The sequence below is a fragment of the Acanthisitta chloris genome, unplaced genomic scaffold (genome assembly GCF_000695815.1).
Source record: "Acanthisitta chloris isolate BGI_N310 unplaced genomic scaffold, ASM69581v1 scaffold14806, whole genome shotgun sequence".
In the NCBI taxonomy this organism is placed as follows: Eukaryota; Metazoa; Chordata; class Aves; order Passeriformes; family Acanthisittidae; genus Acanthisitta; species Acanthisitta chloris.
Window position 1 is genome coordinate 1 of NW_008676565.1, and position 22,525 is coordinate 22,525.

Genomic DNA, 22,525 nt, shown 5'->3' on the forward strand with positions numbered 1-22,525 from the left:
AAATCTAAAATGCATTTTGTGTTGCTGAACTTGTAATTATTTTGGGGAATTACTGAAACAGCAAAATTGTGAGGTTGTTTTCCCTTATTAGTCCTACTTACTTAGAATTTAATTTTTCCTTTTATTCTGTTTTTAGAGAGACATCCCCGCACACATTTCAACTGGACTTGTTTTTCAACAATGTCAGCAAGCCAAGTGCCCCTGTCTTTGACCGGCTGGGGAGGGAAGCTCTTTCCGGATAAACTTCATTGTTTGCCTTTTCTTCCGGAGAATTCCTCTAGTGCAGAAGATGCACAGGAGAAATTTTTTTATCTCCCATGATTTTAATTTTTTTTTTTTATTTTTGCTCGTTTATGTTCTTACCCTTCTCTTCCAATCTGTGTGGGTGGACAGAGGTTCCTGCTTAAAATAAGTTTCTGTTATTTCTAAACTTACACAGCCCATATTTACGAATGAAAAGGATTTAATAGAAGAAAGTGATTTTATACTCTTGTATTTGTTCAGTGTTTTATTGTTGGCTTATGTTTTTTTGTACTGCTGTGTTTTATTTCCTTAAACATGCTTTATATTAATGGAACAATAACTTTGTGTGTTTTATTTAACAGCCTTGAATATGATGAAAACACATCAATTATTTTCAGACCCAATGCAAAGGTAATTTGGTGTGATTTGGACCTTTTGTTTTTCTGTGTGTCCATCATGTTGGCATGTCAGCACTGTGTAAAGCACTGAGTGTTTAAAACCTTGTTGTCAAACCTGCCTGGAGTTCAGATGCTCCTTATTTTAGAGTCTGCATCTATAGTGGCATGAATTGTAGATTTCATTACATGACAGTTTCTGTGGAGATTTCCAACAGAACCATCCACTCCTTATGAGGAAAGCTGAGTTAAAACACGTGGCCACGGCTAAGCACATCAAAAAAACTACTGTTTGGTTTCATTAGGATCAGTGTTTGTGTGACCCACTGTGTGTGGTTGGGTTTTTGGTGTTTGGTTTGGGTTTTATTTCATTAATAGGCTGTAGTAGATTAAGGGATATTTTGCAAGGAATTTAGTGTTTATTTGTTGCAATGAGTGATGTATTTAAAGTTTTCAAAATGTGGAGTAAAGAGATATTTTTAAGGCTTGGTTTTCCTTCTTGCTTTTACAGTGTTTGTGTGACCCACTGTGTGTGGTTGGGTTTTTGGTGTTTGGTTTGGGTTTTATTTCATTAATAGGCTGTAGTAGATTAAGGGATATTTTGCAAGGAATTTAGTGTTTATTTGTTGCAATGAGTGATGTATTTAAAGTTTTCAAAATGTGGAGTAAAGAGATATTTTTAAGGCTTGGTTTTCCTTCTTGCTTTTATGCAGATACTGACACAGTGATCTTAAAGCAGCTTTTTTTTTTTAAGTTGTCTTGTGTTGTCTTTAAGTGCTTTTTATTTTTTATTTTTTTTGTAAAACCCAGGTCAACACAGATGGATTGGTGCTTAGAGGGTGGTACAACTGTCTGACTTTGGCAATATATGGCTCAGTTGACAGAGTAATAAGTCATGAGAGAGAGTCTCCTCCTCCTCCCCCTCCTCCGCCACCGCCTCCCCAGCAACAGTCTGGTTTGAAGAGAAATCCAAAACATGGTGAGCCCTGTGAGAACACAGATTGTTTGGGTTTTTTTTTAAATCAGCATTATAGTATCTGAAAAACAACACCCAGTTCTTTCGTAGTTTAGATTTCAGTGGCTTTTGTTTTTATGTCTTTGTCCTTCAGTTTTGTATTTTGTTTTAGTTTTATGTTGAATGGTTTTAAATAGATTCTCATCATTCTTTGAGAGTGGGTTACTTGATCTGCTGCTAATTACTTTGGGTTGTCAAAATGCTGTTTAATTTGTGTGAGCTCAGTAAAATGTAGATGATTGAAATACCAAAAAAAGATATTAGAATAGTATTTGAATCATAACAAGAAAATTCCACAGTCAGAACTATCTTTCCTTTTGTGACTTGTATGCAAAGTACATTACAGGAGAGTGCTTGGCATTTGTTTTAGAATGGCCACAAATAGAATCCATAATCAAGTTTCTGCTTTGATTTTGGTTTTAGATTTAAAATTAGAACTGTCTTGTTCAAAGTGTGGGTATTAGACTGCAAAACTTGTGTAGTAAAAACCAGTTGTAAACTGTAAAAAAGCCGTTAATTAAACCATAAACTTTTTTTTTTAAATAGCAACTCAGATATTATTGGTAGAATTACAGTATGGCTAGTGTCAAAACCAAAACTGGCAGTTACCCATGTAAGCTGTGACCCAGTATTATATTAAAAAACATGAATAGTGTTAATAAGCTCATTTATTGATGTAGTTCTTATTTACACCAAAAGTGGCTTCAGAAAACTACCTCACATACTGCAGATGCAGAGCAATGAGTAAATAAAAGCTGGGCCATGAAGGTGTTCCCCAGTCAAAACTAGCACTGAAAACCAAAAATGTTCTGCCTTTATTGCTGTGATTCCACTAAATTCAAATCTTTATTTTCACAACAAATACAGTTGATGGAGAGAAAGAAGACCAGTTCAATGGCAGTCCTCCAAGACCACAACCTAGGGGACCAAGGACACCTCCAGGCCCTCCTCCTCCTGATGATGATGAGGATGAACCTATGCCAGTATCAGGTAGAATGAGAACACTCTGTATTTTATTTGCTGCACATCACTGTGTGGTGGAGGCAGAATTCTGTGTTCCTGCCTGGTGTGAAGTTTCCTGTCTGCTGTTACTCCTGCTGGACAGATTCAGCTTTAGGAAAGGGGTTTGAAACAAAAACCCCCTGTTGGCTGTGTTAAATTGTATAATTTTGAAAGTTAGTAGATTGAGAATATTGGCTGTTGTCCACTGTTTGAACATGCTGCTCATGTTTTATGTAAATGTCATGTTGACTCTGGTATCCATTGCCTTCCATCCTTGTGCAGCATTTGCCAAGCTCTCCAATCTCTGTATTTGTTACGAGTGCCAAGAACTCTTTAAACATTTTTTCACAGTCTTACTGAACTAAGTGATTGTTGGTGTTTAGTCAGACTGATTGAACTGTTTGTGTTCAGTTCAATCACCTGAAGATTTTCAAGCTGCTGTTTTTGTATCTCTATTACACGTAATGCAAAAATCTAAAACATCTGTGTGGCCATAAAAGACAATAAAACTGCTGTAAAAGACAAGAAAAAGGTTTATATAAATACTATAGCAAAAAAAAAAAAAAGAGGGCTAAGGAGAATCTCCACCCTTTGTTGGATGCAGGGAGATAGAGTGACAAAGGGTGAAGAAAAGGCTGAGGTACTTAATGACTTCTTTGCCTCAGTCTTTAATTGGAAGACCAGTTGCTTTGCAGGTACCCAGCTCCTGAGCTGGAAGACAGACACAGGGAGCAGAATTAAGCCCCCCATAATTCGGGAGGGAATGGTCAGCCTAGGTGTATGGGACAGATGGGATCCACCTGTGGGGCCAGTCCTGTTTAGTATCTTTATCAGTGATCTGGATGAGGGGATTGAGTGCAGCCTCAGTGTTTGCAGCTGACACCAAGTTGGGTGGGAGTGTTGATCTCTTGAAGGTTTGGAGGCTCTGTGGAGGGATCTGGACAGACCAGATTGATGGGCCAAAGCCAACTCTGTGAGGTTCAACAAGGCCAGGTGCTGAGTCCTGCACTTGGGTCACAGCAACCCCATACTGCCCTGTAGGCTGGGGGAAGAGTAGCTGGAAAGGTGACCAGCAGAAAGGGACTGGGGGTGCTGGCTGACAGTGGCTGAACATGAGCCAGCAGTGTGCACAGGTGGCCAAGAAGGCCAAAGGCATCCTGGTTTATATCAGAAATAGTGTGGCCAGCAGGACCAGGGAAGTGATTGTCCCTTCGTCCTCAGCACTGGTGGGGCTGCATCTTGAGTACTGTGTCCATTTTGGGCCCCTCACTACAAGAAGGATATTGAGGTGCTGAAGTGAGTCCAGGGAAGGACAACAAAGCTGATAAAGGGTCTAGAGGGTAAGTCCTATGAGAAGCAGCTGAGGGAATTGGGATTGTTTAGCCTGGAGAAAAGGAGGCTTAGGGGAGAGCTTATCAGTTTCTACATTCACATTAAAGGAGGTTGTAGCCAGGTGGGGATCAGTCTCCTCCCAAATGACAAGACCAGAGGAAATGGCCTCAAATTGTGCCAGGAGAGGTTTAGATTGGATATTAGAAAAAAACCATTTTCTCTGAAAGGGTGTTCAAGCATTGGAACAAGCTGCTTGGGGAGGTTTTTGAGACACCATCCCTGGAGGTGTAGACGTGGCAGTTGGGGACATGGTTTAGTTGTAGGCTCGGCAGTGCTGGATTAATGTTTGGACTCGATGATCTCAAAGGTTCTTTCCAACCTGAACAATTCCATGATTCTATATCGTTGAATTTCAGAGATGTACTCTTATTTCTGAAACTTTGTATATCTTTTTAGTGGTTGGGGAAAAAGAAGATGATGTGGACCATAGGGAGGATTATTTTGAGCCCATTTCTCCTGATCGAACGTCCATTCATCAAGAAAGCCAATATTCAGATGATGGAGAAGTAGAGGAAGATCAACCAGAAGAAGGGGAAGATGATGATGATGTGGATGTTGAGGAGGAGGAGGATGAGGATGATGATGATGATGGGCATACAGTAGAGAGTATTGCTGATGAAGAAGAGGAAGAAGAGGAGGAAGATGAAGATGAAGAAGAGGGTGAAGAGGAAGAAGAAGGTGAAGGTAAGTGGTCAAGAGTTGAGGAAAATAAAAATGAGGTTTATGAAATATTGATGGCAGTACCATTATGACGACTAGGCACAAAGAGAACTGGATATTTTTCCCTTGGTTGCTGCACTATTGCCTGCCTTATTTATGGTTCTGGCACCTCTCAAGAACAGTCTTTTGTTGTGGAATATTTGCTCCTTTATAGTAAATCTTCCTGTTCCTTTCTGTAAAGAGAGGGAAATAGATACAACTTGTATAGGTTAGAGTAAATGTTCAATCTTGTTATGTTTTGTTTTAAAATGTAGGAAGGGGATGAAAGAAATTATTTCTTAAAATCAAACAAAGTTATTCATGTTATAAGGTCAGTAATCATCTTCTTGTATTACTTAAAGTTCCCACCTGTGCCTGTGCAAAATTTCAGGCTAGAAGTTTTATTACAGAGGCAGTCATAGAAAGAAAACAATATTCTTGTGTACATTTATTAAACTTTTTGCTTTATAGGTTCTTTTAAATGTCTCCATTATTACATAAAAAGACCCTTGTCAGCTGGGGCTCTCACTTTTACCTGGAGAGAGAAGGCTTTTTGTGTGTTAGTGTATGATTGTTGTCTAACCAGTAATATTTGTATTAAATGAATGATTACTTTTTACTTTGAAAATGTTCTCTGCAGTTATGAACTGGTTTATTCATAACTGATTATATTTCGTAACCAAATCTTTTTCTTTTTAGGAGATGATGGCTATGAGCAGATTTCAAGTGATGAAGATGGAATTGCTGACCTGGAACGCGAAACATTTAAGTATCCAAGCTTTGATATTGAATATACTCCTGAGGATCTGGCATCTGTGCCTCCTGTGACATATGAACCTTTTGAAAAGGAGCTTGGACCTCTTTTATGCTTCAGCTGCCCGTACAAGACTGTATTTGAAAATGAAGTTGGTAAAATAAAGGACCAAGATCCAGAAAAAGAAAATTCAGGGGCAGTGGAAGCCTCACTTAAATTAACTGAACTCTTGGAATTGTATCAGGAGGAAAGGGGTGCAAAGTGGGTCACTGCACTGGAAGAAATTCCGAGTTTAATAGTAAAAGGATTGAGCTACCTGCTGGTGAAAGACACAAAGCAAGACTATATTACCCAGCTAGTAGACTGGACCCTGCAAGCTTTAAACCTTCAGGTGGCTCTCAAACAGCCCATTGCTTTGAATGTTCGACAGCTCAAAGCTGGGACTAAGTTGGTGTCATCATTAGGAGAATGTGGGACTCAAGGAATAACAGCACTCTTGCAGGCAGGAGTTATCAATGTGTTGTTTGAACTGTTGTTTGCAGATCACGTATCATCCTCCCTTAAACTTAATGCTTTTAAAGCTTTGGATAGTGTTATTAGTATGACTGAGGGAATGGAGATGTTTCTAAGAGGTAGTGTAGATGTACATGAAAAAAGTGGTTATCAGAAACTCCTGGAACTGATCCTCTTGGATCAGACTGTGCGAGTGGTTACAGCTGGTTCTGCAATTCTCCAGAAGTGTCACTTCTATGAGATTCTGTCAGACATTAAAAAGGTGGTTGATCAGTTAGCAGAGAACACTCCTCCTCTTCCTAATCACACAGAGCCAGAGCAGGACCAGGACTTGGCAGGACTTGAAAGAACTAACCAAGAGTATGAAAATGATGTGGAGGCTCCTATGGACATGGATCATCTTATGGAGTCTTCTAATATAAGTGAAGGAGAGATGGAAAAACTTGTTAGTCTTCTTGAAGAGATCTTCCATTTGATGGAAACTGCTCCTCACACGATGATTCAGCCACCTGTGAAGTCTTTCCCAACCATGGCACGCATTACAGGCCCTCCAGAAAGGGATGATCCTTACCCTGTCCTGTTTAGGTATGACTCACTTTCTAGAGCATATCTCCTCCCGCTTGAGATATATCTCTCAGGAGTGACACTGTTGGTAACACTTTTCTGGATATTTCACTTTGTTCTTTATTGGAGGATTTTAGATTGTGCCTATAAAGTCTGAAAGAGTTTGATAAGTTAACGTACGTGTTACTTTGTTGGCTTTCAATCAACCCAGCATGCATATAGCAAGAAGTTGACCTCTCATGATTACTGGTACTGTGCTCACACTCCAGTCACGTTCACAGATCCCGACCAGTTGTGCTAGGTGCTGTACGATGTGGAAATGGTTATGGATCGGGAGTGTTTTCCCTTTGTCACCTTGGAACATGTCTATGTGTATGGAGAAAACAGGTCTGGCATCCCTCTGCCTGCGTGCTGAGGTGGTGAGATACGAGGCAGCCTTGGTTGGCAGTCGTGCAGTTGTGTCAGCACAGCTCACTGGTCGCAGCACAGGCAGAGGGGTTGAGGCCTGCCTGCCTTCAGCCAGTGACAAGATCCCATGGGAAAGTATTTCTTTAAAAGTTAACAGGTTTCTTTGGTAGTACTGCTGTAGGTAGGACTGAATATAAGTATCTACATGCAAAGAGTCTTCAAAAATTGCCTCTTGGATATGCTATAATGACATTTAATATGCATTGATGATGATTCAAGTGCAGCAAATTTAGTCAGATAGAATGTTCTTTTTTGTGTGTAGGTAAGGGTGAGGGTTTTTTGCTTGGGTTTTTTATGAAGATCAGAACTTTAAGGATGTATTTCTTGTAAATATTATAGCAGTTGTGTTTTGTAAAGTTAAAATTTTGTACTGCTTCATAATTAGTAATTATTTCCTGTAGTCCACAGAGCAATTAGTACTGAAGTTAGAAGGCATGTAATTTTATATGTTATTGTGCAGTTCTGACAGATGATTGTAATATTACTGATTATTTTCCTGGTGGTTTTATTTCCCAGGTATCTTCATAGTCACCATTTCTTGGAATGCATTACTCTGCTGCTGTCTCTTCCAGTGACAGGTGCACATCCAGGTGTGCTTCAGGCTATACGAGATATATTGCGTTTCCTGGCACAGTCACAGAAGGGTCTTCTTTTCTTTATCTCCGAGTACGAAGCAACAAACTTGTTGGTTAGGGCACTTTGCCAGTTTTCTGATCCAGATCAAGAGGAAGGTCTCCAATCAGATGGTGCCAATGAGGATCCTTTTGCCCTGTGGCTCCTGCATTCAACACAGACGTTACAGTGCATTTCAGAACTGTTCTGCCACTTTCAGCGGTGCACAGCCAGTGAGGAGACTGACCATTCAGACCTGCTGGGAACACTGCACAACCTTTACTTAATCACCTTCAACCCCGTAGGGAGATCTGCTGTGGCCCATGTATTCAGTCTGGAAAAAAATCTCCAAAGTCTTATTACTTTAATGGAGTACTATTCCAAAGAAGCTTTAGGGTAATTAATGCATTTGTTTATATCCTTTATTTTTTTCGTATTAAAAGTAACTGTCTTTTATAAATCATGCAGTAAATCTAAAATAGTTTTCTTTTAGATTATTATGATTTGTTTATAAGCAAAACAACTTTTAAGTAGAAGAATGTAATAGGAAACCAGGCCTGTCATTTGTAATCAAGTACCTAATACCCAAAATCTCTATAGGTCATCCACAAAGCTGTAATATGTAGAGGACAGGCTTTTGGTTATATGGAGAAACCAGTAAGTAGGCAGTTTTCATTCAAGTGTGAAATGTTGACTGGGGAAACTGCACACTGCACATTTCTCTGGGGTGGGAACCTCAGTTCTCTAAATTCCTGTAAATGTTAAAAACACTCCTTGTTTTGTGTAGACAAGCAGTTGTACTACTGTGGGTAGGAAGTGCTTTTAAAACAAGATTTGTAAAATGGACAAAGTTATGGAAAAATATTTGTGTGCCCCTTGGCTCTCAGCTTTTGTTGATGCTGAAATGACTAAGGAGTCAGTGTGAAAGCATTCACTTATCAAAATGCATAGGAGAAAATTGTTTGGTGGATTTTTTTAGTTGATAATTATATAGGACAGTCCTTGGTGAAAGCAAAAATTCTGTAGGTGTCAAATAATGAAAATCTAACAGATATCTAGTTGTGTCAGCTGAGATCTAAAGAAAATTCTGTTGTTGTTCCAGAGACTCAAAGTCTAAGAAGTCAGTTGCTTATAATTATGCCTGCATCCTTGTTTTGCTGGTGGTACAGTCTTCCAGTGATGTCCAAATGCTGGAACAGCACTCGGCACCTTTGCTGAAGCTTTGCAAAGCAGACGAAAATAACACCAAATTGCAAGGTACAGTATGTGTCATTATCAGCTGAATTGTTTGGATGTATGGAAGAAACCTTTTATTTGTGGGCAACTGGTGCTTCACAGTTGTCTGGTTTGGAGCATGGAATTCCTTTTCTAGCTGCATCTGATTGGTTGAGTCACTGAGATAATGTGCAAATTTTTTTCTGTTAATGAGAGTTAAATAGGGAATTATTAATACTTAAATTATTTTTCAAGTAGTATTAACTACCATGAATTTTGGATAATTGCAGAAAGTTTGAAATGATTTCTGTGTTGAAAACAGGAGACCAAATTTTAGTACAAATGGACAAAAGTACAGTGAAATAAGTCTTACTTTGGTTGTTCCCTATAGTGATTGTTGTGGTTTAACCTCCACTGGCAACTAAGCACCACACAGCTCTTTGCTCACTCCCCTACCCATCCCCAGTGGGATGAGGAGAAGAATTGGGGAAAAACAAGTAAAACTCATGGGTTGAGATAAGAACAGTTCAATAATTGAAACAAAGTGAAATACAATACTAAGGATAACAGTAATAATAATTGTAATATAAAGGAGAGAAAGAGATAAAATCCAAGAAAACACAAGTGACATACAATGCAATTGCTCACCATGTGCTGACCAATGCCCAGCCTGTCCCTGAGCAGTGATTAGCCCTTTTCAGCCAACCCCCACAGTTGTCGTACTGAACATGACATCCCACAGTTTGGAATATCCCTTTGGCCAGTTTGGGCCAGCTGTCCTGGCTCTGCTTCTTCCCTCCTTATTGTGCAGCTCCTCACTGGCAGAGCACTGGAAAGTCCTTGACTCAGGGTAAACACTGCTTAGCAATATCCAAAACACCAGTGTGTTATCAACATTATTCTCATGCTGAATCCAAAACACAGCACTGTACCAGCTACTAAGAAGAAAGGGAGCTGTATTCCCGCTGGAAGTAGGACAGTGATGTAGTCTTATAGGGTCTTTACTAATGAATAGTCCTGGGACTGTTTTCTGGCCCTTAGGCCAGCTGGCATGGAATAGTCCATGTTACCCTGTTACTAAGTCTTTTGACTTCCAAGCTGTGGCTTGGTGTGTTCCTGGCTTGTGTTGACTCACAGATCAGCTCTGGATCACTTGGAAAGATCCTGCTGGCAACCACTCTGACACCCAAACATTGAAACTGGTGTCCAGAGTTGTGTTCTGCACTGCTTAACTGACTTGTGTACACATACCAAGAACTTAATCCAAAACTTAAATGCACTGGAAGAAACAAGAATTCCTCAAAGTTTTAGTTGAATTCTCTCCTTTGCCATGCTTTTATTTCTTTGCTCCTCACCTGGTCATCAGACAGTTTCATGAGAAGCTGGGCTAGGTTATTAAACCAAATAATGAAATCAGCATGAAAATAGTTGTCAATTCATATCCACTCAATCTCTGAACTCTCACGTTCTTTTAAATATTTTCAGGAGCAATGGGTTTTGAATCTTTAAATCTCTTATTCTAAAAAACTGGGACTTGCAGGTTGTTCTGGACTAAGATACTGTTAATCTGTTGTGTTAGTGGTGCAGAGATTGGCTCCATTTAGGCACTTAATAGAAGTTTTGTACTCAGTTTGTAAGAACCTATTCCGTATATGAAGGGGAATGTTCTTTGGTTCTGGCTGTTGATGGCCTTTTCCTTAGCTGACAGTGACTCTTAGTGTCTTTTATAGAATATATTTAAGTACAAACAATACAAATTTCACACTTGGCTTTAGTGCCTGTTGTGTAAATTAGCTGCATTTTTATTGAGAAAAGCTTTATGTTCGTAAATTCGCTGACTTAAGTGTTTTTTGGTTTTTTTTCTCCCCAGAGCTCAGCAAGTGGCTGGAACCTCTGAAAAATCTTAGATTTGAGATAAATTGTATTCCCAATCTTATTGAATATATCAAACAGGTTAGTAAAATACAGAGAGATGCTATCTTTTAGTTGTGCTCTGTAAGATTAGACCTTTTGTAATTTGATATTTTATCTTAGATATTTACTAAGATATGCTATTTAAAAATACAAACTGTTATCCAAAATAGATGTTTTTATTAAAGCTTATGCTCTAGGCCAAGTCTTGCACTGTTACATTTATTGAAACAATATCTAAGGTAAGTATATGATGCGAAGATCCAATTATTTAACTCTTTTAGCTTCCCATAAAACCACAATGCAAATGTTGACTGTCCTTTTTTTTTTTTTGCTCCTGCCATATTTGTGACAGCTTTGGGAAAGGTGGAATAATTGAATTTAAATTTTGTGACATACTTACTGTAACTAAATACAGAATTTGAATACTAAACTAGTGATATACTCTGAAAGTTCTTCTTTGTAATACAGTTGTTTTCCTTTTTTTATCTTTTCCCCTTAAAGAATATTGACAGTTTGATGACGCCAGATGGAGTTGGTCTTCCTACTGCACTCCGTGTTCTTTGTCACATTGCGTGTCCACCACCTCTGGTAGAAGGTATGGTTGTCTGGTTAATGTACAAGTCTGAGTTTCCTGAGTCTTCTGCTTAAATGTGGCTGAAGTGTAACTGTGATTGCCCAGGAGAAATTAGACATACAGAAATGTTATTTATTTTCTGTACAGGTCAACAGAAAGACCTGAAGTGGAATCTTGCAGTTATTCAGCTCTTTTCTTCCGAGGGAATGGACACTTTCATCCGGGTGTTACAGAAGCTGAACAGCATTCTCATTCAGCCTTGGCGACTCCATGTCAACATGGGCACCACACTGCACAGAGTCACTACGATCTCTATGGCTCGCTGCACCCTTACCCTCCTGAAGACAATGCTGACAGAGCTCCTGAGGGGAGGATCCTTTGAATTCAAAGACATGCGTGTGCCAGCAGCACTGGTTTCTTTGCACATGCTCCTCTGCTCCATTCCTCTCTCAGGCCGCTTGGATAGTGATGAGCAAAAAATTCAGAATGACATTGTTGATATCTTGCTGACATTTACACAAGGTGTTAATGAAAAACTTACCATTTCTGAAGAAACTTTGGCCAACAATACTTGGTCTTTAATGCTGAAGGAAGTTCTCTCTTCAATTCTGAGAATTCCTGAAGGTTTTTTCTCTGGACTTATACTGCTTTCAGAATTGTTGCCTCTTCCACTGCCCATGCAGACTACTCAGGTATAACTTAGATGTATTCAGTTTTTAAAGGATTTTTATTATGTATAACCCTTAGACCATTTTCATAGTTGTGGGAGAAACAGATATGTGAAAAGTAGAATTACAGTTGTCATAAAGCATTTGTGTACATGTAGATTCTTTGTAGATACGTCTTTTTTGGCAGAAACAAAATTGGTATTATTTGGGGCATTTTTCTTAAATCAGCAGTCCTATGTTGTTCTTTCATCCCTTGTGAGATTGTCTAGACTCCCATGCTGTTACTTAAATGATTGTCTGTGAAGCCTTTGAATGTAACCCTGAATGCCAAACTCTTGGCATATTAAGGCTCTCCTTTCGTCATGGATCTTGAATTTGTGAGTACTAATAAGGAAGCATAAACGGTGTGTGACAGCCCGTGCTCCCGAAGGAATACCTGACTGCTGCCATTTGGTGGTGATACTGAAAATGACATTCCATGCTTTTGATGGGGACAGTACTCTTACTTAGTCTGTGTTTGTACCTTGTGATAGAACTCAGGTTTTAGGTTAAAAGTTGAAGGGAATAACCCTGCTGTGCTGTTCCTGCAGGTAATTGAACCACACGACATCGCGGTGGCGCTGAACACCAGGAAGCTGTGGAGCATGCACCTCCACGTGCAGGCCAAGCTGATCCAAGAGATCGTTCGATCCTTCTCCGGTTCGTCCTGCCAACCTATTCAGCACATGTTGAGACGTATCTGTGTTCAGCTCTGTGACTTGGCTTCACCCACTGCTCTTCTTATCATGAGGACTGTGTTAGATCTGATTGTAGAAGACCTGCAAAGGTATCTTTGTTTTCTATTGCAGAGATTTCTTTCATGAACTGTTACAATCACCTTGGTTCTGTGCAGTAGATTTAGCAGGAGGAAAATGCTACGTTTTCATTATGGGCTGAAGGAATTCTCAGTCCAGTGCTATACACTGTGTCCTGATAGTGCTTAACATTGCTGAGGAACCAGCTCATACCTTTAGGTTTTGATGTAGACAGTTTCATGTTATGTGTTTATGATAAGTATTTTAGGAATATTTTCTTCAGGCTGTCCCTGCAAAGCCATATCTCACCTGTGAAGTTCTTCTAAAGGATCTCTCTGGCACAAATAAGAAAGTGGGTCAATAAAGTTTGCTATACTGGGGTTTACGTCCAGGAAAACGTGTAGATATTTGTAAGCTGGAGGAAGTTGGATGCTACAGATTCAGAGGGTTTTGAAACAGTGAGTGCCGTTTCTTTAAAAGCACAATTATGCACACAGATACTGTTTCTATAAAGGCATATTTATGCTTATGCAGTTAGATCCCCTGTAGTATGTTAAATGCATAGCAGATTAGTTAATTTATGATGCAACCAGATGTCCTTTAGTGAAAGTTGAGCACTTTCCAAAAAAGTAAGTGAAACTGTAAGTTTAAGTATGTAAGCTAGGCCTTTTTTTCTAAAACGCAGAAATATATGACTTGTGTAATGGCTGTTTCTATAGTTTATTAGATCATTTTAAAACAGCTTTTTCAAAGTGCACTATATCCTTTCAGCAACACAGAAGATAAACAGTACACTGGACAGACCACTCGACTGCTGGCTTTACTAGATGCCCTGGCTTCACACAAAGCTTGTAAATTGGCTATTTTGCATCTTATCAATGGAACCACTAAAGGAGATGAAAAGTATGCAGAGGTTTTCCACGAGCTCTTGGCTTTGATGCGATCGGCTGGGGACAACGTCACTCATCAACAGTGTGCGGAATATGTAACTTCCCTTTTGCAGTCCCTCTGTGATCAGGTATTTGCTGTATTTAATACATAATGTGTGTTGGTAATTGCAGGAGGCAAATGAAATGAGATTGTTTCTTAGGTGTGTGCTTTTTTTTCCAAAAGAAAAAAATGTCAACATTGTTGAAACACAGAAGAAGTATGCATGATTGGCTGCTTTGGCAGACTTGCTGTCTTGTTGCTCTTGAATGTAAATTCTTTTATTTTCTGAGATGTCTTCTGCATTATGTGCACTGTTGTGGTAGCTCATTAGAGACCAGACACTGAATGGCACAAAGATTTCCTGTCCCCTTACCTGAGAGAGGGATGTAATTTCTCCCCATGGGCCACTGACAAAACTGGAGTTGTCACTGTGCACCTCTTACCTAGTTAAATAAATACATATCTCTCAGTTGTCTAACTGAAACCTTTTGAAAATGTATTCCAAATATAAAGATACAAATGCTTTGCTGCTACCCTGACACTCCTCCATTAAAAAAAAAAAAAAAGTCCAGGTTTCTAGAGCAAGGTAAGAAATCTTATCTGAAAATTGATTCATAGACTAGCCCAGGTAGTTTCTCATATGTGTGTGCATAGATTTGCATGTCATTATTTGCCTTACTATTTGCATGCAATTATTTGATTTAGTGCTTACCCACAGAAGACATTTGGGCATTGTTGGTCAGTAGAGCTGATCTGCCCATGCAAATTCACTATGAAAATCAGTCTTGTTTTATTTTATGTAAAATGTGGAGGTGGCAGTAGATCTTAACCTTCTTAGGTGGTGTTTGAAGCCTCTTAATTTTCACAGAACCATAGAATCATAGAATATCGCAAGTCGGAAGGACCCATAAGGATCATCTAATTCAACTCTCCCATCTCCTCACAGGACTATCTAAACCATATGACTGAGAGTGTCATCTGGATGCTCTCTGGACAGTGGTGGCCTTGGTGCCACGATCACCTCTCTGAGGAGCCTGTTCAGTGACCAACCAACCTTGCACTGAAAAAACGTTTCCTAATCTCCAACCTGAATTCCTCTTGATGCAGTTTCCTTCCATTTCCTTGTGTCATATAACTGGTCACCAGAGGGAGGAGAGCACCTGCCCCTTTGCTGCTTCCCTTGAGGCAGTTGTAGACTGCTGGGAGGTCACTTCTCAGCCTTCTCCAGGCTGAATCAGCCAAGGGACTTCAGCCACTCCTCATATTCTGACCAGTGTTTTGAGATTAAGGGACAGTGATTACCTAGGCAAGAAACTATGTATATTATCCAATGACTATTTGGCTTTAGTTGTGGCTCTGCTATCATATTTGAAACTTTTGAAGCTTTTATAGCTTTTAAAATAAGTAATGGTTTGTAACCTTTTAACAGAACCAAATAAACAGGATGCTCTAGATAAATATTTTGCTGGTCAGTAATAACTGGAATACACAAATAGGATGATAAAGGGATAGTGAAAGAACATAGTCCTTCTGACTCAATGTGTGGTTTATGCTTACTGCTGCTGTGCAGAATGCATTTTTACCGTGTGTATAAAAATCATTCTTTTAGGATATTGCACTCATTTTACCAAGTTCATCAGAAGGTTCTGTATCTGAATCAGAGCAGCTTTCCAACTCCTTGCCAAACAAAGAGCTGATGCCCTTAATTTGTGACTGTCTGATGGAGACATTAACGAATTCTGAGAGCAGTTACAATTGTCTGCTGACGTGTATCCGAACAATGATGTTCCTTACAGAGCATGAATATGGCTTCTATCACCTAAAGAGGTATGGTATTTGTGATATCACTGACAGTTTAAAATTGTTTAACCACTTCTGCAGTGTGCAGTCATCTCCTACCCGTTTAGTAGGAAATGTTGAGGATAAGGCACCTAAACCTTTGTTTCTCTTTGGGGCTTCAGTGTTTTATTCAGTATTTTGGTCTTCCTTCACTTGAGATTTTACCTTTGAATTGTTTCTGCACACAGGAGCTCTTTTTTTTTAGGAAACAAACAAAGCATTGAAAAAAGGTTAGTACACTCCATTTCCTTGCTCCAAGGCTGGAAGATTAGAATGTGAGGTATAGTGCTCATGTCCTTCCCTTCTGAGTCACTCAGTAGTTAAAGCTCTCATCTGAGAGAGCTCTAACATTGGAGAGCTGTCTGTAATTACCTGTATTTTGAGGGGATTCAGTTTGCACTTCCCTTGAGTGTTCTGACCTCCAGGCAATTAAGGCTTTTGAAATGAGGATTTATTTTTTTTTCCCCAAACTGCTTTTGTTGACTCCACTCCCCTCGAACAGAATATATGCATGCATTGGACAGCACTGTGCTGTTTTGACACTTGATTCCTTGTCACATATCTGGACCTGTTTCTGTTTGCTGAGGGTGAGGTGCAGACCCAGCAAGTTGTGAGGTTCACAAAGAGAACAAGGAGCCTTGTCAATGAAAGGTTGTTCAAACCATGTTTTAAATAGTGCTGTTAGACAGCAAGAAGCAGTACAACTGCAAACAAAAACCAACAGGTTACAGGTGCTGTTGTTTCTACAATCCTGTGTGTCCAGCTTTCAGCTTCAGTGCTCAGCCTTCTGTTTCTGTGTTGATAGTTGCCTTTATGGTGTGTTTTCTGCAGTTGGTCATCATGGGGTGCAGTGAAATTGTAACAGGAAGCACGATCCTGCCTTATGCATAAGGCCCTTGTGCAAGCAAATACATCTGTACTTCTAGTCCTTTCCTGCCAAAGAGGAAAATGGTATTTGTTGCAGGTTTTGGAGGTAGTACATATGGCTGTACATGTACTGTCTGAAATATCTGCAGACAGCACTGGTGAAAACAACAGTCTAGTTCAAAGAAAATCAAAGCTCAACTTGATAGCTGTAAAATTTACAAGTTTATTTGGCATATATGTTGTTTTCTTATAGCAAATTACAGTGGAATGGTCACAATGTATGCACTAATAAAGTGTTTTCTCTCTTGTTTTTAAAACAGCTCTCTAAGAAAACACAGCAGTGCTCTGTACACTGTATTAAAGCGAGTGATAACAAGTTTTAGCAAAGACACAGGTGAACTGGCCTCTTCCTTTTTGGACTTCATGCGACAGATTCTAAACTCTGACACGCTGGTGAGTGAATAAGTACTGATTAATTAGACAAACTATAGTTCAGGAACAATTTCAGAAAGCAGTTGACTGTGCAAATTGCTGTGCAAGCTTGGCAGAGTCTATGTTTTTTAAGAGGGTTCTTCAGTAGGAAGAATGACATATTGATTCATATTGATTCCCTAAGTGAGTATCACCCTGAGGTGTCTAGGCATTAGATTCATGGCATCCTGTGAGAGAGTTTCTGTATTGATGTGTAGTAGAGAAGGGACTATAAAATACTTGTTAATACAAACCTCGGCTTATGTAGGAAAGGATTAAGCTTATCTCGATGCAGCATCGACACTTGCCTGCTGACAGGGACTTCATTAAAGTAATTTGCATAATATGTTTTTAAATCAAGAGATAACTCTTGTGTTGCTAGATTTGCTCTAACGCACATTTGAATTCTAAGGAGTTTGCAGTCCAGAAGTATAATGAATGTGTCCAATATTTCAGGGATGTTGTGGGGATGATGGAAGCCTTATGGAAACAGATGGATCCCATCCAGGCAGAACAGTGGGTCTAACTACTGCAGAGTTAAAACATCTACTGCAGAGCAAAGAAGAAACCCCAGAAAACCTGCTGCTTGATCTGGAGAAACATGTGATGGTAAAAGAATTTAAATCATGAAGTTGATGTTGCAGTCTTGTATCTGAAGGTGTTACTAAGACAGTATAAGCTCTCCCTCCTCGGTGAGAAGGGTGCACAGTTCTGGGGCATAACGTGTGGAATTGATAATTACTGTTCCATTGTTTTAATGCTGATGCCCAAAATCGCCTGTTCTGATGCAGAATGGGTTGTCTGTGTTGTGGTAATGGTAGGAAGTTTCAGGTAGGGTTGTGATCCCCTTGTGCTGGGAGTGTTTGCACAGCCTAAGAGCACAGGCAGTTAGCTGTGTGGTGGAGGGCAGCAAATGCATACAGCAGGGAGCATTAGGTAGTGGTGAAGCAGATTGTTAATGTGATAAGCAAGAAGAACCACTGCTTAGCAGTGGCTCAGTGTTACTGGTGACTGGTAACAAGTGGAGTTAACACTGGGGTCTGGGTGTTGTTGGATGTTTTCATCAGAGACCTGAACATACATCTTCAGCAAATTTGTGGATAACAGTAAGCTGGGGGAGTGACTAATGTGGCAAGCAGCAAAGCCTCAATCCAGAGGGACCTCAGTAAGCTTTTTAGGATTGATTTAGCAGAAAGCTTGTGTGGTTCATTAGGAAAAATGCAAAGGTCTGCAGTGAGAGCAGGATAATCCCATGCCTTGATGCTGTCTAGGCTGAAAAGGGCCAGGGGGTTATGGTGGTTGGTAGGTTTAATGTGGGCCAGCAGTGCAGATGAGGCAGGTTGTGTTCTGAGCTGTCCTGGAAGGAGCATGGTCAGCACATCAAGGGGCCTTGCCATGTCCTTCCATGGCATGCTGGTGAGCTCTCACGTGCAGTGCTGTGTTCACTTTTGGCCAGCATTGCCCTCTGAGTAGTTCTCAAGAGAGCTAGGGAAACTAGAGAGGGTTTTACTGAGGTGGTCAGGGACCTAGAGCTTATGTGCTGTGGAGAGAGGAGGAGGAAGCTGTGCTTGTTTGGCCTGGTGAAGAGGGTTTAGGAGCTATCCCGGAGCTGCTTACAGCTGTTTGGGGGGATAGTGACAAAGGTGGTGGGATCAAACTCTTTTTGGTAATTCCAGATGATAAAGCAATGGGCAATGGCCCCAAATTATGGCTTCAGAGGTTCAGGTTGACAATAGGAAAAAAAAATCACCAAGAGAGAAGTGAAGCACTGGAACAGGTTGCTCAGTGTGGCTGTCGGCTCTCCCTCACTGGAGCCTTTTTTTGGAGGTGTCTGTATTAAGTTGTGACTGTCCTGATCTGGCACTGATGATAGTCCAGCTAGTCCTTATTGACTTGTTGACACTAACATAGAGTGTGTGTGGAGAGGATTGGACTAGAGGACATGCAGAACTCAATGGATCCAACTTTTCTGTGATTCTAATTGCAAACTTAATTATACTATTCAAATCTAATCCTATGTGACTGATGACAGCCATGCAGTAGGTGGCTCATTTAGAAGATTCCATGAAACAGCTGCTCCACAGCCTGTTGGTCACAAATGCCTCTCCAGTGCTATATTCCCTCCTGTTTCTTCCCTGGCCGCCTACATCTGTGGTAAGAGATTAAAAGCCACAATTGTTCTGAATGAGAAACAGCAGACACTTAGGACATGGGAATGCTCTAGAACTTGTTAAATAAAACTTGGGGTGACACCTTCTTTGGGACTGTGTTATGGAAGATATTGCATCACCTGGGAATGAAAACTAAATGTGCATGTGGTGACATGGTTTGGTTTATAGCGTACTGAGGAGCTCTCTGCTGTCTTCGCTTTACTATTTGTGGATGGATAGATTTTCACCCCTTTTTTTTTATAGTTAACCAAAGCATGTTTCCTTCTCTGAGGAGGGAAAAATGTTCTGATTTGTCCTGTGTTGGCATAGGAACGTTCCAAGGAAGATGATGGCCTTGAGTCCTTGCTGGACAACATTGTTGGAGTGAGGCAGATGTTGGAATCAGCAGGTGATTCTTGTCCACTGAGTGACCAAGATGTTGAGCCTGTTCTTTCTGCACCAGACTCTCTTCAGAATTTGTTTAACAACAGGTAAAGTGTGTGACCATATTGCCTGTGATTTACTTCAGAAAATACAGTAATTTGTGCATGAGTGTATTAAACCCAGGATCTAAACAGCACTGTTGTCACTACACCCACCAGTCCCAGTGTGTTTAATGTCATGCAGATATGAAGAGTAAGACAGCAATATTCACCCCAGGGTCTGTGGTGCTGCATACACTTGCAGTTGGTTGTAGTTCATAACCATATAGGCATTTGGTGTTGTTTTGTTGCAGGACTACATATGTGTTGGCAGATGTGATGGATGACCAGCTGAAATCCATGTGGTTCTCACCCTTCCAGGCTGAAGAAATAGACACTGATCTGGATATGGTAAAAAGCCTCATTAATATATCTGAAATGAATTTAAAACCAAGGCTTAATCTGAGCTAGTAGCATCAGAAACTCATATGGCCAAATGATTTGTTTTCCTGAGCTCATTCTGCCAAACTGACTCAGATACAGGGCTTGGCATTTGATAAAGGTGCTATCGAACGCCTTCAGATTCACCTGGAAGCACCCTCAAAACTGGCACCTTTTTGCAGTACTCCAACGTAGAAATAACCTTCTTTAGAAGAAAGTTGTGTCAGTCCTGACCTCCTTTTGCATTGCTGTTGGGCTTTTCAGCAGTTTGTGTTAAATGGAGACACAGAAGGTGACTTTTTTCCTTCTCCTTGGTTGTTTTCTGTCATGGCACTAATATCCACAGCCTGATAACTGCACTTTTTATTATTCAAATATGTGCTCCGATGTGGGAGAACCAGCAGCAGTAAATGAAACTACTTGCACAAAAACTTTTCACAGTATTTGAAGCTTTACTTTTATATTTCAAACTTTAAATCTAATCTTGAAAAATATACAATAGCATTCTTTTTGTGTTTGTTTGGCTTTAGAACTAAGCAGCTGGCAGTGTCTTCATTCTAATGTGAGAAACAATCAGTTTCTGTTGGCTTCACTGCCTTCACTCTTTTTTAGTTTTACTCTTCTTTAATTTACATGCAGAGATACTTGTTTTAATTTTTTAAGCAAAGCCAAAACTGTATAAAAGTGGCATTAATAAATTTATAGAGCTGTAACTTAAGCAAGAGAGTTGCCTCACTGTTGGTCATTTAGTGACAAGGCAGTGTTCATATTTGAGACCTATGCCACAATTGGATTCAGACAATTTTGTTGCAGCTCTGCTGTTTTTGTTTTATTGTGTGTTTTGGGCCACACTACTGCATTAAAAGGTAGGGGATGGAGCTTTTTTGCTGCAGAAGGACCTTAGCTGAATCTCCTCCATCCGTGTGCAGTATGTTTGTTTCCTCAGAGGTGCTAGTAATGTCTGTTGTGGCAACACTGAACTCTGTCATTGCGCAGGTAAAAGTGGACTTAATCGAACTGTCAGAGAAGGGCTGCAGTGATTTTGACTTGCAAGCTGAACTGGAGAGGTCATTTTTGTCAGAACCATCATCTCCTGGACGAACCAAAACTACAAAAGGCTTCAAGCTGGGCAAGCACAAACATGAGACCTTCATAACTTCAAGGTAAGACGAGTTTAATGAGTTAACTGTGTCCAGAACAGATTTGTATATTCCCAGAACGTCAAATACCTTTCAAATTGCATCTCAGTATTGAGAATGCCTGACCTTCAGTAGGAATACAGGTTTACATTAACTCACTCATTGTTTGTCATGACAGTGGGAAATCTGAGTACATAGAGCCTGCAAAGAGAGCTCATGTTGTGCCACCACCAAGAGGAAGAGGCAGGGGAGGATTTGGACAAGGAATTCGACCACATGACATCTTCCGTCAGAGGAAACAGAACACAAGCAGGCCACCCTCCATGCATGTGGATGATTTTGTTGCTGCGGAGAGCAAAGAAGTGGTTGCTCCAGATGGGATACCACCAGCCAAAAGGCCACCAAAAGTGTCACAGAAGATTTCTTCGCGTGGTGGGTTCTCAGGGAATCGTGGAGGACGAGGAGCTTTTCACAGTCAGAACAGGTTCTTTACACCACCTGCTTCAAAAGGTATGTTGTTTCCTGTATTGGAACTGGAGTGAATGCATGGTGAAAATGCTTCAGTAATACTAACCCGATTTCCCTGGTGTGAGATGTTCCTGAAGCAGTGGTGTTGGACTAAGTTGTTCAGCACCAGAAAAGGTTCTGTTGAAGGTGAGAACCTTCAATGCTGTGGTATTGAAACAAGGCTGGGAATTCCTGTGTTGCCACTTTCTTTCCCTCTTTTACGAAAGGAAGCAGCTGTTTTCACAACTGTTGGAGTTCTTCTCTGCCATTTGTGATGTGGTACTTCCTGAAATCAAGCACCACAGTACCTCTCCAGGTTTAAATGAGGCTTGGAATAAAAGGATAAGAGATCCTGACAAGAATAAGATGTAATTTTCAGTGTACCTGGAGATTCTAGCTACAGAGTGCTAAGACAGACAAGGTTGTATTCCTTTTCCTTCCATCCCATATTTAGGGCAAGTCCTTGCAAAGTAGAAACAGAATATACTTCCATTTAGAAAGTTATAAATACTAGGATTTGCTCTACCACAAAGCCTCAAAGTATAGGAGTCTATCTTAGATACACTAGATAGTGTGAGTTCTTTGGAACTTGGCCTGAAAAATAGTTCCTCTTCCCTGATTCTGTGTATAATACAGTAAGTTGTAGACTTTGAACACTGAGAGTATGTTGATGCAGAGTATCTTTATCTATGTGAGTTATTTTGTTACCACCCTGAGTACTGTGAGGATTGAAATGAAAGAAAAGAGACCAACCAGTGATGTTTGCTCAACAGTGTGTGGGTTTTTCTCTCCCTATCTAGGAAATTACAGTCGTCGCGAAGGCGCTCGAGGCTCAAGTTGGAGTGCACAGAGTACACCCAGGGGAACCTACAATGACAGTAGAGGTGGTCAGAGCAATTTTAACAGGGGTCCACTGCCACCACTGAGACCATTAAGT

General features: G+C 40.3%; 1 protein-coding gene across 1 annotated transcript in view; it reads left to right on the top strand.

Annotated features, from left to right (window-relative positions):
• Positions 1-136: 136 nt before the first annotated feature.
• The window catches only part of KIAA1429 (KIAA1429 ortholog), a gene marked incomplete at its 5' end in the record, with an annotated part of 22,974 nt that continues 585 nt past the window's right edge, over positions 137-22,525 (top strand). Inside the window, 21 exons of the mRNA XM_009076198.1 lie at positions 137-220; positions 603-654; positions 1,449-1,617; positions 2,521-2,643; positions 4,444-4,731; positions 5,446-6,598; positions 7,562-8,053; positions 8,760-8,914; positions 10,743-10,825; positions 11,288-11,381; positions 11,508-12,052; positions 12,619-12,854; positions 13,594-13,840; positions 15,362-15,579; positions 16,779-16,911; positions 17,386-17,538; positions 19,410-19,570; positions 19,816-19,912; positions 20,939-21,105; positions 21,260-21,591; positions 22,389-22,523. Coding sequence (XP_009074446.1) covers positions 137-220; positions 603-654; positions 1,449-1,617; positions 2,521-2,643; positions 4,444-4,731; positions 5,446-6,598; positions 7,562-8,053; positions 8,760-8,914; positions 10,743-10,825; positions 11,288-11,381; positions 11,508-12,052; positions 12,619-12,854; positions 13,594-13,840; positions 15,362-15,579; positions 16,779-16,911; positions 17,386-17,538; positions 19,410-19,570; positions 19,816-19,912; positions 20,939-21,105; positions 21,260-21,591; positions 22,389-22,523 — 5,117 coding nt within the window. The remainder of the gene's footprint in view (positions 221-602; positions 655-1,448; positions 1,618-2,520; positions 2,644-4,443; positions 4,732-5,445; positions 6,599-7,561; positions 8,054-8,759; positions 8,915-10,742; positions 10,826-11,287; positions 11,382-11,507; positions 12,053-12,618; positions 12,855-13,593; positions 13,841-15,361; positions 15,580-16,778; positions 16,912-17,385; positions 17,539-19,409; positions 19,571-19,815; positions 19,913-20,938; positions 21,106-21,259; positions 21,592-22,388; positions 22,524-22,525) is intronic.